Here is a 20,570-nt window from a genome sequence, read left to right as displayed (position 1 = left end):
AAAACATTAACAGAAATATTTCTCATATGAGATTCTTTTCATTCCCTTCTTGATATTATAAACCAAAAGTAACCTTTATTTTATGAGTTTTAACTTTATTCCTTAGTGGAACACTTTTTTCTGTTGGATGTGAAAATCGAGCATTTTGCGTTGATCTTTGATTAGTAAACAAGGTACGAGTCCAGAATAGTTAACAATCCAGAATTCGTAAAAAAAGCACCATTTTAATTTATATCAAATGCAGCAAAATTACATTACCTACCGATCCGTATACTTTTAAAGTGTGAAAACTGTTTGTCAGATTTTTCTTAATTCCAGAATTTGATTTAGTTATTGTGATTTATCGACACACGAAAAAGGTGGTGGTTAATATTTTCAAAGTATTCATTTAACGAGATTTAATTAATTCTGAAAAGATAGTACAATTACTTATCCTGTCACTAACCTTAAGTCCTCATGACAAGTCACCCCTTCTCTAAACGGTCCTGGATATGACCTAAAACTATATCCGATGGTGAGGCCCCACCTTGCGGGCCTTTGGGGAGTGTGGAGCCACGCTTTAATTGCCATTGCTCCCAGATCCACTCTGACCCGGAGTGGTAGTACCTGTTAGTGTCCCAACTATGGGCTAAATAGAATCTGACTAAAAAAAAAATATACTCTATTAAAAATCGTTCCTCAAAATAACTAGATTCGGCATTAAATAACCTGAAAAAGGTTGATATGCCGTAAAACAAAAACAACCAACCAACCTTCTCTAAACAAAAATCATCGTAAAAACAGACTTAATCGCTTTAAGTAAAACGATCATAATGAAAATGTCGATCGTTATTTTTTTCGTCTGTCAATAAGTTAGTTTAAAGAAATATAGTTCTGAAATAAAAAGTCTTACGGTTTCCACACTTTGAAAGTATACAGACCGGTCGATAGAGAACTGAAACAGTTTCTCCAAATCAAGCTAATCTATTAAAAATTGCATAAAAACTTTATCATGTGTTTATCCGTTTAGTGAAAACACAAGAAATTTACGCAAATTTATCCATTTTCTTTTAATATAACGCAGTCGCAGGCTGACTCATGTAAATACGTGCCGAGTTTATGTTCCTATTTACTATGCCTTCCCACGGGACAGAGTTAGACACGAGGGTCGTTTTTTTGACGTGGAGAAAAGGAACAAAAATAAAAATTGTCTCAGTCGTGAAGGATTTCTCCTCCACTGAGTTTATGTTGCGTTAGGAGTTAAGCCGTGAGCATGACGCCACGAAATGAAATGCATATATAAGCAGTAAGATCGAACGAAAAGAAAAAAACGCGTAGCAATTCAAAAGGTATGCTCAACAAGAACGCGAGCTGGCCTTCCATAGGTCCTAGAGAAGAATTACTGCCACACAACAGCGGATGATAACTGAACGGCCTGAAGACCTAAAATTTGTAAACGCTAAATACTAATGAATTACTGTTATAAATACATGTCGGCGACTTGCGTATAAAACCTGACAAAATAAATAACTTTTTCCATCACCTAAATAAAGCTCGTATTAAACTTTTATTATCTTTACAATTCTGTAAATACAACGCAATAATAACGTTACAAAAATAAATATCCCTGTTAATTTAGAAATCCATTCTTAACATGAAGAGGATACCTTTGGAGGATTCTTTCATCTCTTCAAATGTCCCTTGTCCATAAGGCCGAAAATGGCCGGCGACATCTTCCACCGATAAAATTTGATTTAATTTCTTTTAAAACATAAATGCTGAGCAAGTTTGCGTAATTTCCGGTGTACTGCATTTTTAACCCAACATATAAGTACAAGATAAAGGTTTTTTTTGTTATTTTCCTGTTTACGAGTCGAATTATCTCAAGAATAGCAGAATTTAATTATGCTGCGTTTTGAAAAAAATATTTGTTTTTAATTTTTCCGTTGCGAGTCCTTAATTGTTAACTATTCTGTACTTGACCCGTACACAAATGATGGTCATTTTGATGCCATACTTTGTAATAAATTTTATAGATTATTGTTGAATTTTAAGTCATACCAAATTTGGAAACACAATGGATATATTTACAAAAACAACGATTCTAAACAAAAACAACAACAACAACAACAAAAATAGATCTAAAATTATTATTATTAATTAATTATCATTAATTTCTAGGTATTTGTTACCCGTAGGATTCCAGTATTTGTAGAGTCACTCCCGAGTATTGACGGAGATTTCCGAATTAACCGCGATTATTACCGAGGCAGAAGACAAACCATACGAATAAAAAAAGGCGCAATTGTATGTTTGCTCGAATTCGACAGACGATATGAAATTTGTAAGTCGCAAGATAAAAATTGAAAAAACAAAACAAAACACGTAAAATAGCAGACGACACTAAAGCAAATTAATACAAAACAACGTTAAGTTATGGTTAATTAAAATATCCCCCAAAATAACAATGTCGAAAAAACTTCCTGAAATAATCTGTTATATAAAGGGCAGTTTTTTTTTTAATCATTTTGTTCAAGCTAGGGATGGGTAATCAAACCGGACGCCAAACATTTACCCACCATCTCATACGTACCCACCGGGAGATCTTTTTGAGATTCTAAGTGTCCCTTTAAATGCAATTGTTTGAATCTATCTTTCACTTGGTTCACCGGGTATATATTTACTAGGTAGATTTTGAATTCTTTTTCATGAATCTAGTTTCTCCTTTAATTTTTGGAATGATATATGTCCTCCAAGGATTCAAGTTGACTTTCATGGCGTAAATAAGATTTTGATATCGCGTTATCTGCTCCGGTCTGTATGTGTGTTTGTATGTCCAGCTACAAGTAAAAAAAAATCTACTAAACAAATAATCACAAAGTTAGTATGTTTTTGATCATCCTTGTTCCGAATGAATAATAGCAGACGTTTAGAAAACATTATTTATTTATTTGAGGTCAACTGGGATAACTTTTGTCGGGGGGGGGGGTCAGTCATTTATTTACTAACTAGCAGTGGGTGCCCGGCCTTACTAGGTCGTAAAATACGCTTGAAATATTTTAATTCGCGCAGATTTCGTATTTATTATTACAGAGCCAATTCTCTATTGAATATTATTTTGTACCTAATATATCATACTGATCTCACAAGTAAAAAAATAAAAAAAATAAGAAATAACTCGGATACCATCAGCTAGAATCGAAACCAAAACGTTTAGCGCTCCAGGCGCGTTCCCTACAGCTGTCAACATCTAGTTAGATAAGAAAGATCTAATATTAAACGACTTAAAGAAATAAATCGAATTTGGGCATGCGCGAAGAGTAAGAGAAGTATATCGGCAAGTTAAAATAAACATTTTGAATTTAAAATTGCCGATAGTATATCTGTACACGTGAATAATCCATCCAAACAAAGATTTTACTCATTATAAACTATCATTGGTGTATGATTACTATTTCCTGTTATTTACAGTGTTATGTAGTCAATAGTTTTAGAGTTCATCGGTTAAATATATAAACATACATACAGACATACACACATTTACTGTTTTATTTATATAGATTTGAAAAGAAAATGCTGATTTATGCCTCGGGGAATCTATTATATAAAGAAGAGTCTTCTATGTGTATATGCCCAGGTGGAAAGGAATTGGCTGAGCGGAGAAGAAAGGGGTGGTTTGGGAGAGAGAGGAATAAAATGAGAAAGAAAGGACGGTAAAGATAGATAGATAGATAGATAGATAGATAGATAGATAGATAGATAGATATTTTAATATAAATATATTACATTTCCGCCTCGGGCAACGCCGGGTCACCCTGCTAGTAATCAATGAAGTTGATTCAGTGCTTTGAAGAACATTATTAAAATCATTCTAAATGTGGTGCGGAGGAGGAAGAGGAGGAGGTGGTAACTGACCCTTACCTCAATTAAACACTTGAAAACCTTGACCTCTTCTGGGCAAGCAAGAAAAATCAGCTTTCCTTAATTTTTTTTTTTTACAAAGTAAATAAATAAATAAATAATGTTCTTCGTTTTTTTTTTAATGTAACGTAGTAGCAGGCTGCCTCATACGTACGTTATATTGAAGACCCACGTGCCTAGTCAATATCGCATTAGTATTTAAGCTGTGAGCGTGACGTCACGAAATGATATAAGCATCAAGATCGAACAAAAAAGGAGAACAAAAATGAAAAAAGGGAAATGCATGGCGATTCGAACGGAACGCTCAACAAGAACGTGATGTCAACTCTCCTGCCCCCTCGAAAACGAGCCGACCAACTGTAGGTCCTAGAGAAGAATTACTACCACACAAAAGCGGATTGTAGCTAAAAGATCTGAAGGCCTGAAATTTGAAAATCTTAAAGAGTGGCAAATTACTGTTATAAATACATGTCGGCGACTTGCGTGTGGAACTGGAGGAAACAGATAACATTTTTCTTTCACTTAAAAAGTTGGTGCCAAAGTTTTATTTTCTTTGCGAATCTCTACATACAACGTAATAACAACGTTATAAAAACAATTTTATGCCAATATTCGGCAATGATTCGGCATCCTCTGTCAATACTCAGGAATTTCTACATATATAAATATCCTAGGTGTCCATTAGTTACAAGCACCAATTTCTAAAACTTAAAATCAAGAAATAAAAGAAATTTTAAACAAGGAAAAACGAAACGGAAGTTGACATTGAATAAATAATTCGAGAAAAAAAAACAACAAGAACAAACAAACGATCGAACGGTAATCGAATTCGTATTGATTGACAAAAACGATCGAACGATGATCGAATTCTTATTGATAAACAAATGACGATTATAAACAAACAAAAAAAGGTGGTCAGGGGTGGATAGCGTTTCCATTTTTATGCAGGTTCTTCGATGCCCGCTTCTTTTGCTGACGTTGCTCCTTCCACATTCGGACATCGTCCATTGTCGACGGCAATTGCTGACCACTCGACTCAGGCAATACAAACAGCAACAGACTGGCGAGTATACTTCCGGTGCCGAACACCGTAGCAGGCAACCAGGGAACGTACAGCACCTGCATTACAGAAAAAAAAAGAAAGAAAACATTATCACATTAGATTTCGGGATCCTTTGGATTAGGATTGATAAATTTTTTTACACAGGAATCACCGCTTATCAAGGCACGGAGGCAACTTGAGGATAAGGGTTATTGGGGATACATTAGTCAATGTGATTATAGCGTAGTAAATATAAGTAGTGGGGATTTTGTAAATTTGATTACTTAGAGGGACGGTTTATCAAGAACTTGTTTACATTGGACTTGAAGACAATCAAATTGTAGTCAGCTGGAAAGCAGGCAATCGGAAGAGAGTGTCGCATGCGTGCAGTTCTATGAAAGAAGCTTTGTTCATTGAATCTACATTTAGGTTTAGGAACAGATAAAGAGTGTGGTAAATTATTGATAGTGGTTTTGGCGAGACGAGTGTTTTTCGTGAAAGTTTGGCGAAGGGGGGGTCCATAGATTGAAGCTCAGACGAGCACTTGCCAGGAAAATAACGATAAAGCAGACCCGCAATGTCTATTCTGTGGGAAAGAGGTTGCAGGGAAGAGAAAAGGGCATCCCACAATAAGCTACGAAGTCTATTCTGAACTCTGTTAAGACAGGATAAGCTGCTTCTAGCAGCTCCTGCCCAGATGTGGCAACAGTACTCCATTGTTGGCCGTACCTGGCTTTTATATAGGTAGACAATTGCATTGGGAGTGAGATATCTACTGGAGCGGTAGAAGGATCCCATCATTTTTTCAGCGACCTTGGCAATGGATTTTCGTTTGGTTTGTCAGGTTGGTGCAAAAGTTTTTGCCGGTTGGTAGATGGAGTATTTTAAACCATTATAATTTATTTCATGCGTATTGTTATAACATAAAAATATACCATAATTAATTTATAACTTTTGTCTTTTAGATTATTCAAGTATCATTCAAATTCGTTATTCATCCAACAACGATCTTCGTTAATTAACAAAAAAACGGAGATATTTGAATTCAAAATTAGATGGTGCTACTGTCGTGCAACTTGAAGGAATTTATAATATAAATCTCACCTGTCTGTTTAAATGTATGTATTATGTATGTATGTATCTCTCGCAAAAACTTTCAACAGAGGCGACGGATCATGACAAGATCAGTATCATTTTGAAGCTCTACGTCTCGGACAACAAATATTGAAAGCTTGGACAAAAACATTAATTCTTCCATCCGAAATTCGACCGTTTTGTATAAGGAGGGGTCGATTTTTTTCGCCGACATTTTAGCAAATCGTTACCGTTGGATTGACTTCGGTTAATTTCAACACGTCTAACTTCCGGTCGCATCATGGAGACATCGTCTAAGATGTCAGGTTTCCTTTCACTTTCTTTTCCGCCTTCGCGCCACGGGTCCGAGCCTGCCTACCTACTACCACTTTTTTTTAAACCTCCCTTCGCCCTGGCTGCCTACTGTTGTTTGGATTCACTTCCCATGCTATTACCATTTTTTAAACCCCTCTCCACATTCACGGGTTCGTGCTGCTTGCCTACTACAATTTTTTTTTTTTTTTTTTTTTTTTTTGCTCAACACACACCTCTAAACGCCGGGAACCCAGGCTAGTCTATTATATAAAAGGCAAAATAGGCGCGCGTGTTTGTGAATTTCCACGAAAGGATTTTTTCCTCGAGGTTCTCACGTCGGTTAGATTCTGGGAGAAGTTTTCTTATACTTCCTAGATCGTAATATCTCAAATTTGCAAACGAACATCGTCTCTACCGTTGTTTTTGATCGATTTTTAAAAAAATTCCCTCGTTCGGGTGTTTGTCTTTTTCCTATAAATAAAGCGAAACTAATCGAAACAAACGCAACCACCGCCTGGTCGTCCGGCCAGGTAGTATCTGTTTTTTAATGGGCCCTTGGTCAATGTAAAGGAAACACTTCATATTGAGACAATTATTATTTATTTGGATACTGCCAGAATGCCCCCTTTTGGGAGGGCTTCTTTTCCTTCATATTAAAAACGACCTTCGTGGGAGGTTTAAAAGCAACGCAATTTCTGCAAGTCATCTTTTTGATTGACTACGTTAAATTTGAACGCTTTGTACATCCGGTCGCGTCGTGGAGTAGAGGTAGGACGTCAGGCTTTCTTTCACCTTTTCCGCCTTCGCGTCACGGGATCGAGCTTACCTGCCTACTACCACTATTTTATTTTTATATCTACAACTCCCGGGCACCCAGGCTAGTCTATTATATAAATTTCACCTGTCTATTTAAATGTATGTATGTATGTATGTATGTATGTATGTAAAGAAGAGCCTAAAACTTTCGACAGAGGCGAAGGATTTTCACGAGATTGGTATCGTTTTGAAGTTCGACGCTTCAGACGACAAATATCGGAGAATTGGCTAAAAACATTAATTGCTTCGCCTTCTACTGGGCACTTTTTCCACAAGGACGAGGTAGCTTTTTTCGCCGATATTTTTTTTTAATCATCCTCTCTTCTAGATTGACTAGTCTTAATTTAAACCTTCACCACTTCCGGTTTGGCGATGGGCGTAACAGCAAAAACGTCACATTTTTTTTCACGTTCTTTTTTTCCTTCACCCTACGGGTTCGACCTTGCCTGCATACTACCACTTTTTTTTTTTTTTTTGCTCAGCACACAGCCAAACAAGCGTTTGGTGGGCGGTGCTTTACCAACTGACCAAACAAAACTAGTGGGAGAAATTTGCGTGTATATATATATATATATATATATATATATATATATATATATATATATATATATATATATATATATATATATATATATATAGTCATCGACATACAGTCCTGTTTCGTTGTATTGCAACTCATCAGTGCCGCTAGACTAGCACCTCTCCCGAGCCGAGGATTGAAGCTAGAACCATCGCGTTGACTGTCAGCAATTCTACCGATCGACCCACGGGGTGGCGCCCGTAAATAATCTCGTTAAATGTCTATTTAAACAAACTTCCGTCCACCACTTTTACAGTGCTCTAACCGCTTTGTTTATAAACAACGAGCGAGCGTCGGATTTTTGAGCCAATTAAGTAGCGGGTGAGATTACTTACAACAGTGCTCTACCCAAAGAGAGGGGGGCTTAAAATATTTGTAGTTTTATATATATACTAATATTGCCCGGGTGTTTGTAGGTGTGTGTGGTGTTAAATAAAAAAGAAACCGGGGGGGGGGGGTCGAACCCGAAGTCCTGAGGCGAAGTTTGAAAATAAAATCGGCCAGCCAGAATGAGTTAGTGAAAGATGTTTGAAAGTCGTCGAGCGTTACGATGACGACAACGACGGCGATGACGATGTAAGCATTGTTATAAACGAAGTAAGAAAAGAAAACAACGTTTTAATTAAGTGGGGTGGCGGGGGTAATCAAAACATCAAAAAAAAATCTAACGTAAAGCAAACGAACGTTGAAAACAGAAAAACGAACAAGTGAAAAATGGCTTAAATGAGCATGTTTCGATATTAAAATTTAAAAAATCGGTGGATACCCGGGTGTGGCTAAGAATAAGCGAAGTAAAAAAAAAAAAAGAAAAAACCAGGAAAACGAACGTTACGTGAAAAATGGCTTAAATAATACAGGGTTCAATATTTAAATTTAAAAAATCGAAAAAAAAACATCTCACACCACGATGAGAACCCAAAACGTTTAGATAATAAACAAACGCGTTAACCAATTGCGCTAAAGCGAGGGAGATGAAATTTGCTTGGTTTTTCAACTATTTAAAGTAAATCAGGTCACGACGTCATGACGTCATCTGACGCATGCGTAGAATCGGGCATCGTTACGAGAAATCCGTTTTTGTTGACCCCCCCCCCACACACTGTGGAAAATTGTCGATTTCGGGGTGAAAAAGTTAACGTTGTTGGCCAATTTTTCGATATTTTTCAAGCGAAGGATGGGGCTTCGATATGATACCGAGTTTGTGAATTTTCGTCGTGTGTGTCGAAAGTTTTTAGCAGACACACAAACATACACACATACATACACACAAACAAATATACATACATTTTCGCTTTTACATATATACTAGCGAGGGGTACCAGGCGTTGCCCGGGTGTTTGTAGGTGTGTGTGAAAAAATCCGAGAAAAAAAACAGGTGCCCGTGAAAAAAAAAAACGGAGCCTTGACGACGCGCAGTTAGAAAATAGTAAAGTGTGAAAAAAAAAACAGGTGCGCGTTTTTGCTTGACGTGACGGCGATAGGTATTCAGCAGTTAGCATTTTGTGCGGGATCGTTTTTAATGAGGTCAATTGTTTGTTTTTAAAAACCTGCTCCCTCGTCTCGAAATGAAAGCTACCGTCTAATATGACGAAGTCGACATTGAACAAACGTTACTTAGCTCTCTAGAGATCACTGGCTCTAAGCCTGAGATTAGAGTCGAGTTTCGCTTTTTGTTTATACCGAAACCCGAATGTAACGCGTGCCGATGCGGGAAATATGGAATAATTAACGTTTGAAAGTCAATAAAATTAAATAGATAGGCGAGCTCCGTGGTTAAGTGAGTGTGAGATATTACAATTTATAGATAATATAAAAAGTTTTAAGAAGTTGCGAAGCGAGCGAGCGCTTCTCTGAAAGAAGCCTTTTGTGGACATCGAGGAGAAGCGTACATACATACATACATTTTCGCTTTTATATATATATATATATATATATATATATATATATATATATATATATATATATATATATATATATAAGCGAGATAAGACACTGATAGAATTCAGATGAAAATCCTAATAGATATTACTTGAAGTAATATTTTCAAGGAGATCCTAGCCAAAAAGGAGAAGCTCAATATTTAAGAATAGAGCAATATATAAATTTAGTGGTTTAATTTTAAACTCGAAAATAACAACATATAGAGGCATATATTCGATTTAAGAATTTATTGCTTGACAAAGGAATATATAGAAGGATATATGATATGAGCCATTGTTGAAAATCCATGGATTAAGGAAATTAATATAACCCCTTCTATATATTCCTTTGTCAAGCAATAAATTCTTAAATCGAATATATGCCTCTATATGTTGTTATTTCAGAATTTAAAATTAAACCACAAAATTTATATATATATATATATATATATATATATATATATATATATATATATATATATATTAAAAGGGCATTATGTTAATACTATCAGCTGTTAATGATTGCTCTCTAAACAAAACTAATGGCATATTTGGAAATTTTAAATCAGCAAAAAAATAAAAAAATAAAATTGCACTACTTTTTTAACCTTGGATGTTATTCTCACAGCGTTTCGGCTGATGTAACCGCACAAATTCTTCAGGTCTATCTGGAATTTTTTTTGTCGAACACGGGAATCCTTAAGGAAATTCGAACGAAACATTTTATTTAATCCTGGTGATAGCATGCCCTCGTTCTGTCAACCATGACTAGGTAGGAGTCCTAAGCAACTCGCAATTGTAGAAGATATAACTTGGCACTTTATCCGTTCTTATAGTGTCTCGGTCTTAGACAAGGTTCAAAACAGTCCCATATTTAATATGTTCTGTATTATCAGGCAAGCCCCAAGCTCTATTCATCATCGCAATGTTATATATCTATGAGAAAACTTTAATAGAACATACCCTGGTAAACTTATAACACTTATGTCCTCATCGTGCATGATGCTGACAAACCCGTCTAGCAGGAAAACTTCACTTCATCACTGCTGTAGATTCCTAGATACCGAATATCAGATAAATAAATGTACTTATTAGTGTTGGGACGATTGATCGGAATCGGAAGACAATTGTGTATATTTTCTTATGCCGAAAACGATTCCTTCAATTATACACACACACATACACACACATATACATACACACACGCATACACACACGCATACACACACACACACACACACACACACACACACACACACACACACACAAGTGTGTTTTTTCGTTTGAGAAAATATATGCACATTTAACATGTGTTTTTACGGTAATTGGAAAAAATAACAATTTTATAGTTAAATATTTAGTGATTTACAGAGAATCATAAATCGGAATCGGTAAGTGTATCGGAATCGGAAATTTATGACAGAATCAGGAAATTAGGACAAAATCGGGAATTTATGACGGAATCTGTAATTGTATCGGAGTCAGAGATTTAGGACAGAATCGGGAATTTAGGGCGGAATCGGTAATTGTATCGGAATCGGAAACATTAGAATCGCCCCATCACTAACACCTGTATATTAGTGTGGTAGAAGTAAAACAAAATAGTTATTTAAATGGTAGGGAAAAAAAAATGAGATTCATTTATTTTCGTGTCGTGGATTTGTTTTCTCGAATGATTATTTCGCAATTTGCATTGCGATGCGCATAATAAATTTAAAAACAAACAAACAAAACAAAATCTCTATATAAATAAAATGAACTCATTTTTTCCCGTCGGATTTTGACCTTAATATGATTAAAAATCAAGATTTTTCATGCAAATATAATATGCACAAACGGCAGAACAATATCTAAGGTGTGTTATAGGCTTATTATTTCTCAAATTCCTCGATAATCTTGGATTTCTATACTTTTTCTGCTGAGAAGTCACGGCCAAAATCGGTTAAGATCAATGGAAGTGGTAAAATGTTTTCTCTCTAATAAATTCCTCCTTCCCCTGCCACCACTTAACACCGTTTGGGGATCGTTCACAAGGAACAGTTGAGAAGAGAACACCGGTTTGGCTTCGTAGTTCTTTCATGTGAAGTTATTTAAAATCACTAAACTAAGCTGCAGTGCTCTGTGGCGTAGTGGTTAGTGTGCTGGACAATTCACATTATATTTTCACGTTCGCGCCGACCTACCGTAGTCGTTTTTTTTTTTTTTTTTCCTAAACAACTGGAATGGACTTTTCTTGGTGGCCGAACTGTTAACGTTGCAGATGTTTGTTTTTTTGTTTTTTTTTTCACACTTTATTTTCCTACTTTTACTCATGACTCCGGGTTTGATCCTTCCTATTTACCTACCATAACATTTTTTAAAACTCCCCCCTGTCCCGGAAACAAACACTCGGGCAACGCCGGGTACCCCCGCTAGTAAATAATAGATCAAAATTCCTCACCACAACGCGTGAAAACGGTGAAATCATGTTTCCAATGGTTCCGGATATTCCAAGCATTCCAACACCAACATTTCTGGAAAATAAAAATTGTGCCGTTTTCACCAAATTATTTTGAAAATATGATTTTAAAAGTTAAATATCGTTTGCTTATTAAATTATTAACTGAACAAAGCTATAGGACCATTTGCCATGATCCCAGGTACACCTATATCTTATCAATTGAATTTTCGGTAAACCTGAATATTTAACATTATACTAGACTACCCGTGACTCGTTGGGTCAGTATGTTATATGTTAGCTATGGAATTCATGTATGAGCGTGACACTTGTGACGTAAAGAAAATAGTTTTTTTTTGTTTTGTTTTTTTTACATAACAGAAACATTTTTATGAAAATATATTAAAATGGAAAAAGAATATAGATAGATTTCTATGAGTCCTTCTGTTTATTATAATTGATTATTTTTGAAAAAAAAATTACAGTTACTGAATTATAAGTGGTTGGCCATACTTATAGGTAAATGTGCACTGAACAGATACCATAATACTTATTATAGTTAAATTCAAATTTTGATATATCTGCTTTTTTTTTTTACATCGTTCATTTCTGTATTACGTTTAAGTTATTTTAAATCCCACTCTTCCCATGTTAAATAATAATTTCGAAATAATAACGTTAATATTTCAGCGTCCCAATTCTTCTTTTGTTTTTTATTTATTTTAACCCCCACTCTTCCCATGTTAAAGAAAAACTTCGAAATAATAATGTTAATATTTCAGCGTCCCAATTGTTCTTTTGTTTTTTTGTTTTTTTTTGTTTTTTTCGCGTTTAAATTATCCAAATAGACAATTGTTAATACTGTCAGCTTTTTTTTTTTACATCGTTCATGTCTGTATTATGTTTAAGTTATTTTAAACCTCACTCTTCCCATGTTAAATAATAATTTCGAAATAATAACGTTAATATTTTAGTGCGCAGGTCATGCGTGCATGCGCAACCAGATGTCGTAAACCGGAAAGTGGGTTACATATATCGTTACAAGATCATTTGAGTTTTATAATTATATAAATTGAATGTAGAAATTGATAACAAGACATTTAAATATAAATACGAATTAATCACTGAAACAGTTCTTTTGAATCTTCAGACTTCATCGTGTAAGCCATAAGCTCATTACCAGACTTACATCAAATCTGTTTCCAAGATAGCTAGAAAAATGGTTGCATGAAATCCTGACGCAATCCTCTATTTTTATAAAAGCTAAAAACACCATAAAATCCATTTTATGACGTCTTTGACTAGGAGCTGTTGCCACATCTAGGGAGAAGCTGCTCGGGGTATCCTATGCAGCCTTGGGAGAATTCAAAACCACCTCCGAAATCTAGTAAGTGATGCTCTTTTCTCTTCCCTACGACGTTTTTCCCACATAAGAGATTGTTGCGAGTCTGTATCTGCTCGATCGTTATTTTCATAGCAAGTGCTTGTCTGAGCTTCAATCTATGGTTCCCGCCTGCACAACATTTACAATAATAACTCATCAAGCTACAACCACTATCAACAATTCTCTCTCTCTCTCTCTCTCTCTCTCTCTCTCTCTCTCTCTCTCTCTCTCTCTCTCTCTCTTCCTGTGCTTGAATCTAAACGCAAATTCCATGAACAAAGATTTTTTCTTAGAACTGCCCGCCTGTGGAACTCTGTTCCGGTGGCCTAATTTTCAGCTAATTACACATGGTCGTCTTCAAGTCCAATGTAAACAAGTTCTTGTTAAGCCGCATCCTTAAATAATAAAAATTCTACCCAATTTCCACCGATAACGAATACTGCGCTGTTGTTCAGAACTTATATATATATATATATATATATATATATATATATATATATATATATATACCCCTATAATTTTGTTGTGTATGTATTAATATTGAGATTAAAAACTCTTTTTGTTTCTATTTATTTCAAAAGAAAATACAACTTTGTTATATATGGGCCGTGGAATTGCATTCATCTGCAAAAGGTCAAGCTAATTTGCATATTCTTTGAAACATTCATTTTAATTCATCCTCTATTAGATTTTTCGGTTTTCTTATGGGATGATAATCTTTAGTAAACTATTACGTGTAATTATATTCATGCAGATATTCTACATGATTTATACTGTCGTAATATTTGCGTAAAAAGTTTATAGTAAACACAAACCTCTTTCTATATATAAATATTTATGCATGCATAATTTTGCTTACCAAACTCGCCTGTCAGTTTTTGATCTACAGATATAAAACTTAATATATAGGGTATTCGAACCCATGCGGAATTTTATATTTTACTTTTAACCGAGGAAAATCGGTGCAGAAGTGTGAATATTAAAAATATAGAATTTGCTAGATGAAGGTCGAACGAAAGCATTACGAATATGCATGCGTAACGTAATAGCCATTGTTCACGCTTTAATTTTTAGTCCGGCAGCAAACATGTCTTCATAGCTCAGGCATTAATGTCAAAATAAAAAGTAAATCGTAAGCTAAACGTTTTGGTTTCGATTCTCAGTGGTGGCGCATGATTTATTTATTTATTTATTTCACTTTAAAAATCATTACTAATATCTATATATTAATATGCTTGTCCGTACAGTGTCACATCATCATCATCGCAAACATTAATTAATGAAACGCGTCATCATCATCGCAAACATTAATTAATGTGAATTATCTCCCTTTATTGTTCAATCTTTATTAATTAAAAATCATTAAACCCTTTTATTTCCCAAAGCTTCCCGAACAACAATATATATATATATATATATATATATATATATATATATATATATATATATATATATATATATATATATATATATATATATATATATATATATATTGTCTATTTATTGTTCCGGATTATTTTAAAGACAATTATGCATAGAAGGTATCGTTCCACAGTTTAAATAGTATAGTATTTTACTTACATTTTTAACGATGTCGTCTGTTTATTATTGTAGTGAATACGGAACGCTTATTTTATTTTATTCAATAATAAATATATGTTTTACATTTAACACTACGAGTTCGTTTTTTTTTATTGTGCCACTTTATCTTTTTTTTTATATTTTTATTTACTTTTGAGTGAACCTTACATAACAAAAAATATGTTTAGAAATAAATGTTACAAAAGTCAAGAATTACTTTATTAAATAAATCACCAAAGTCACCATTCGCAAATACACTGAGTAACACGGAGTCAAAACATATTTTACGTCTTGTTTTGTTTTTGTTTTACGGAATATCAATCCTTTTTCGTGTTATTTAATGCTAAATCGAGTAATTTTGTAACATTTATACAGCTTCACGTTGTTTACATAGTTATTACCTATGTTTTGTTCGTTTTATTTTGCTTCTTTTACAGGCAGTCATCATCTTCTAATGCCCACCGACAGGGCATACATATTTAAATACTATAAAAAATGGACACAACAATTTTTTTTAATATTTGTTTCATTACTTACGATTTAATTTATTTAAAGAAATATTTATTTCCTATTTAAAGATTTTCAGTATATTTTATTTAACTAAAGAATTTTTCCATTATTTTTATTACATTGTTAGGTGAAGTTTCAGAATAGTTAAAACCAGATTAAACCATATTAAGAATGGCTTTCAGCATGATTCTTACAATAGCGGTATCAAAGATTTTTTTTTCCTTATTTTAAAACAAATTATTAAAAAAAGATACAAGACCATTAATTTTTTTTTCATTAAATCGCTATTTAGGTGAAGGTCCAAAATAGTTAACCCTTCTCCCCATAACCGTTTTTTTATGCAGTAAAATACTTTGTTTCAATAAATATGGTTTAAATAAATATTTATTCCTTATTAAAAGATTTACAGAATATTTTATTTAACTGAAGAATGAAGAAATATTTATTGTTCATACATATATTTTCCCTTATTTTTTTACATTGTTAAGTGTAGTTTCAGAATAGTTAACCCCCCTCCCCATATTAAGAATGGCTTTCAGCATGATTCTTACAATAGTGCTATCAAAGTTTATTGAGAGCTGCTCAATATTCTGGCTTAATGGATCATTTAGCAAGGAATGAAGATGGTTATTCTGGTGTACCAGTTATTCTACCATCTACATTTACAGGAAGTCCTAGGAATCTACAACAGCTTTATCAAGATGCAATGGCAATTTTCTGTGACCTATTCATTACTCACACGTGTAATCCAAAATGTCTTGAAATATTAAACAACTTGGGGTCATCAGAACTTTCACAAAATCGATGTCAACAATATCACAGTTTGTTTTTAAATTCACAGTCTGACTCCCCAGAACCTGCTGACTGACCACTATTCTCACTCCAAGCAGCTGGTCGACGTCCCTGTCACCGCCTCAATCATCACCAGCACTTCCTGACAATATCAACAGCATCAGTTACGATCGCATTGACCTTCAATAAAAGTTTAAACTAAAGTTCTTTGTTCTACTTGCTTCCATACGTTCATTTTTGTAATATAACAATAAGGAATTTCTTACTGATGTGTTTTAAAAGATTTTAACTACCGTGGAATTTCCACGGGTCCTGCTAGTAATAATAAATACGAAATCAAAATATCATATTTAAACGTATTTTACGACTGGGCAATGCCGGGCGGCCTGCTAATATATATATATATATATATATATATATATATATATATATATATATATATATATATATAAACCCACTTTAGTGTTAGTGCCGCAGTTTCATTTTTTATTATTTCATTTCGGAGCACTAGGCGCTGTATGTAGGAGGATGTTTACTTCCCTTGCAAAACTGTAAAAAGCGACTGAGGACCGCTTGTGAATTTGATATCCCCGTGAAAGTTACGTATAATACCAAGAAAACAGAAGATTATAAGATTACTGCTTGAAGTGAAGCTAATATCAATGAAAACTGAACAATCACACCGCACTTATCTAAACCTCAAAAATGGAACTCTCATCATTGGATATGAAATTTGAACACAAAAAATAACTCAAACACAGATAAAGTGAAAAATAATAATACCGGTAACTTACACGCATCAATCTAATTCACGGTGTGGGGGTCCCAATATTATAAGTGCATAATTGAAGACTGCACGGATTAATATAATTCGCTATTAATTATTACATAGTTGAACACAAGTCGCTTAAAACCCACAATTATAAATCGCATTTTACGAGGACGCAATATTATATGTAGGCCTAGGAGAACAGAATATTCTTTTCATTGTTTTTACTCTCGAGTATATATCCGACACAGTTAGACACAGTTAATCAACCGAGAACCACATGACTCTATTTAAAAGACATATCAACGGATATATACTCGAGTTTAAATAATGAAAAGAATGTGCTGTTGTCCTTGCCCTAATTATAAGTGCATAATTGAAGGCAGTACGTGTTCATCGAATTCACTATTGTATACGATTAGTTGAACACAAGTCATTTTCTTTATCCATAAGTATAGATCGAAATTTTTGGTATAATAAGCATAATTAAAGACAATCGATCCAATGAAGTGGCCTAAACCATTGTCTGCAGCAATAATAAATTAACCAAACATTCACCCTTGTACAGTTTAGTCAAGGCATTAAAAAATGAAAATATCGGAAAAAAGTTATATTGCAAGTATCCGTTATGAAAAGAAGTTCTCCGAAAAAAAAAATTCACTTAATTTCATCAAGTATTTTTTTTGTTTGTTTGTTTTTTTTTACAGCGAAAAAACAATTTGTTATGATACCGAAACAAAGGTTCGATTTTTAGGAAGAAAAGTTAGTAATAAAGATGTGGAGGGAGTGTCGACGCTTTACATGGAGTTATCTCCCGTGGCGTTTATAAACTCCAAAAAAAAATTTAAAAAAAACAAAAAAACAAAAACAAGATGTCTACCTTTAACGCGCTCTAATAAAAATGTGTTTTTCCGCTGTAAAAAAAAAAAAAGAAAAAAAGAAAAAGAAAAAAAAATACTCCATCAAATTAAGTGAAATTTTTTTTTTTCGGAGATCTTCAGTCCAAAAACGGATGCGTAAACTTTAAACTTTTTTTTCAATATTTTCATTTTTTTTTTTTTTTTTTAACAAGTACCGTCACCCTTTGATATTTATAATGAACTTACCGTAGATTCGTTGGATATATTTCTGGAACATACAACCAGATTATACAATAGGAAGCACTTATTCCAAGCATTCCGATCAAACTAAGGATAACTTTTGCCGTACCAGCCGCAGCATTAGATTCTGAAAAAAAAAGATGAATAAATGAGCATATAAACTCTCTATATATATTGACTCATATGTATATAAGTTAATAAAGAAATAAAATGAAGGTATAATAACTATATACTAATATACATATAGATAGATTTATTCATTTATTCATGGTATTTCGAAACCTAATGCTTCTCATCAGAAGAGTAGAGAAGATGATCGGTAACATAATAGGGATGCGATGTCTAGCGACAGTTGCGTTAGGAGCATAATACATTATTGGGGCTCATTGACTGAACTATATTGATCTTTGTGATATAGGAGAAGTATAGTTTGTAATCTATATATCTATAAAAGTGAAAGTATCTGTCTGTGTGTCTGTGTGTCTATATTTCCCTACGAAACAACTCTGTCAATTTTTAGTCTACAGACTCGAAATTTGATATACAGCGTACTGAGATTTGGGAAAATCGATGTGATCGGTTTTTGTTCAGAAATTTGGCGATTCAGGGGTCAAAGTTTAACGATTTGACCTTTGAGAACTGTACCAAACTCCTCCGACAATTTTGTGTCCACACACTTGAAATTTTAGATATAGGTTTCTTGGAGATGGATCTAACTTAATAACTTGATTTGAGGCCAAAACAATAAATGTTAAGGGGTCATGATAGAGATCAAAATTTAAGAAATTTACCGCTTTTTTTTTTCTTTTTTTTTTTTTTGCTCAACATACACCTCCAAATACCCGGGCAACGCCGGGCACCCATGCTAGTATATAATATAGGTAGGCTTTTTCAAGCTTACTAGCAGTTCAGCCTGGCTTTGCTCGGGCCCTTATATAATGCAGGTAGGTATATAGCATATCTGTCGTAGTCGGTTTAATGTATATGGACAGTATGTGTGTTTAAACTCTCGGAGATAATTTAGGGCAAGTTACTTGAAAGAAGTCGCTTATTTAAACACATGTGTAGAAATAAGGGGTTTATGTTATGTCAATATATATTTTAGAAGCGGTATCTGAAATTATAACAGTACTTAAAAGAAATCGGTTATTAGGAGTAATAGTTGGATAATTAATGTGAGGGTATGAATTATACGGGGTGCAGTATACAAAGATTTTAATTGAATAAGAAAGAGGAAAAACAGATGGTAGAATAAGATGCTAAAAATACCAAGGGATATGGGGTGGATAGCTGTAAAAATATAAGAATTATACAGTAATAAGAGGTAATAATAGTTCTAAAAGACACGTATATTTAATAAAATGTAAGAGAATGAAAACAATAAAAAAATAGGAGAAAAAATATGAAAAGTCAAGTGACAGAAAGAAGTAAAAAATAAAATAAACAAGAAATAAAAGAAATAAAAAGATATTAAAAAAATATAAAATTAAATTAACGTTCGATAAACGAGAAAATACCCAGTAGGGGAAAGTTCTTTAAGGCCTTAAAGCATTTTTTTGTTTTCAATCTTCATGATTGTATTGTGTATTATGGAAAGAGGTTTCGTTTATTTGATTTTGTATATATATATATATATATATATATATATATATATATATATATATATATATATATATATATATCCTTGCACTCTGATGATTCCCGAAAGTATGAAACACTAGCGTCTGTAGATATTTTTTTTTTAATTATTACAGTAATAATGTACGAACTCGGTTCTTATTGTTGAGCACTTTAAAGTTGAAATGAAAGTCGGTCACTTAAGTTAGAATGGGCAGATCATGATATTATAATAATTAGATAACTCGGGACTGCGGTCTCGACATTTAATAATAAATGTTTAAATTTCAACTTTATCTCTCGCGGTTAGCGTTGGCCGTATGTTTTGTCCCCTGCTAATGGAGTTAGAGATGGCTTCGTGGTCAGTTTCGAAACTCCCAATCATAACTGCACAGATGATACCGGGAAGTATGAAACATTAGTGTCTGTAGGTAATTAATATATATATATATATATATATATATATATATATATATATATATATTGTATTGATAGTAATTATTTGTTTGTTTAAAACAAAATATATAAGTGTGTCACCCAAAAGAGTGCTCAATGTTTAGACAGAGCCAAAATAAGTGAATTTAGTTTACAAACAAATGGCTACACATAAGCATAAATGTTTCAGCGAAAACCCAGTAAGGGAAAGCGATTATATATATATATATATATATATATATATATATATATATATATATATATATATATATATATATATATATATATATATATATATA

General features: G+C 33.5%; 1 protein-coding gene across 1 annotated transcript in view; it reads right to left on the bottom strand.

Annotated features, from left to right (window-relative positions):
- Positions 1 to 2,115: 2,115 nt before the first annotated feature.
- Positions 2,116 to 20,570, bottom strand: part of LOC145256450 (solute carrier family 22 member 21-like) — a 93,008-nt gene continuing 74,553 nt past the window's right edge. Inside the window, exons 8-10 of the mRNA XM_080115376.1 lie at positions 18,226 to 18,346; positions 12,087 to 12,159; positions 2,116 to 5,019 (exon numbers count right to left, since the gene is read on the bottom strand). Coding sequence (XP_079971502.1) covers positions 4,816 to 5,019; positions 12,087 to 12,159; positions 18,226 to 18,346 — 398 coding nt within the window. The 3' untranslated portion in view covers positions 2,116 to 4,815. The remainder of the gene's footprint in view (positions 5,020 to 12,086; positions 12,160 to 18,225; positions 18,347 to 20,570) is intronic.

This window comes from Euprymna scolopes, chromosome 32 (assembly GCF_053919585.1).
Source record: "Euprymna scolopes isolate OS-2025 chromosome 32, ASM5391958v1, whole genome shotgun sequence".
In the NCBI taxonomy this organism is placed as follows: domain Eukaryota; kingdom Metazoa; phylum Mollusca; class Cephalopoda; order Sepiida; family Sepiolidae; genus Euprymna; species Euprymna scolopes.
Note: the sequence above shows the minus strand (reverse complement) of the source record. Positions and strands in the feature narration are given on the sequence as shown.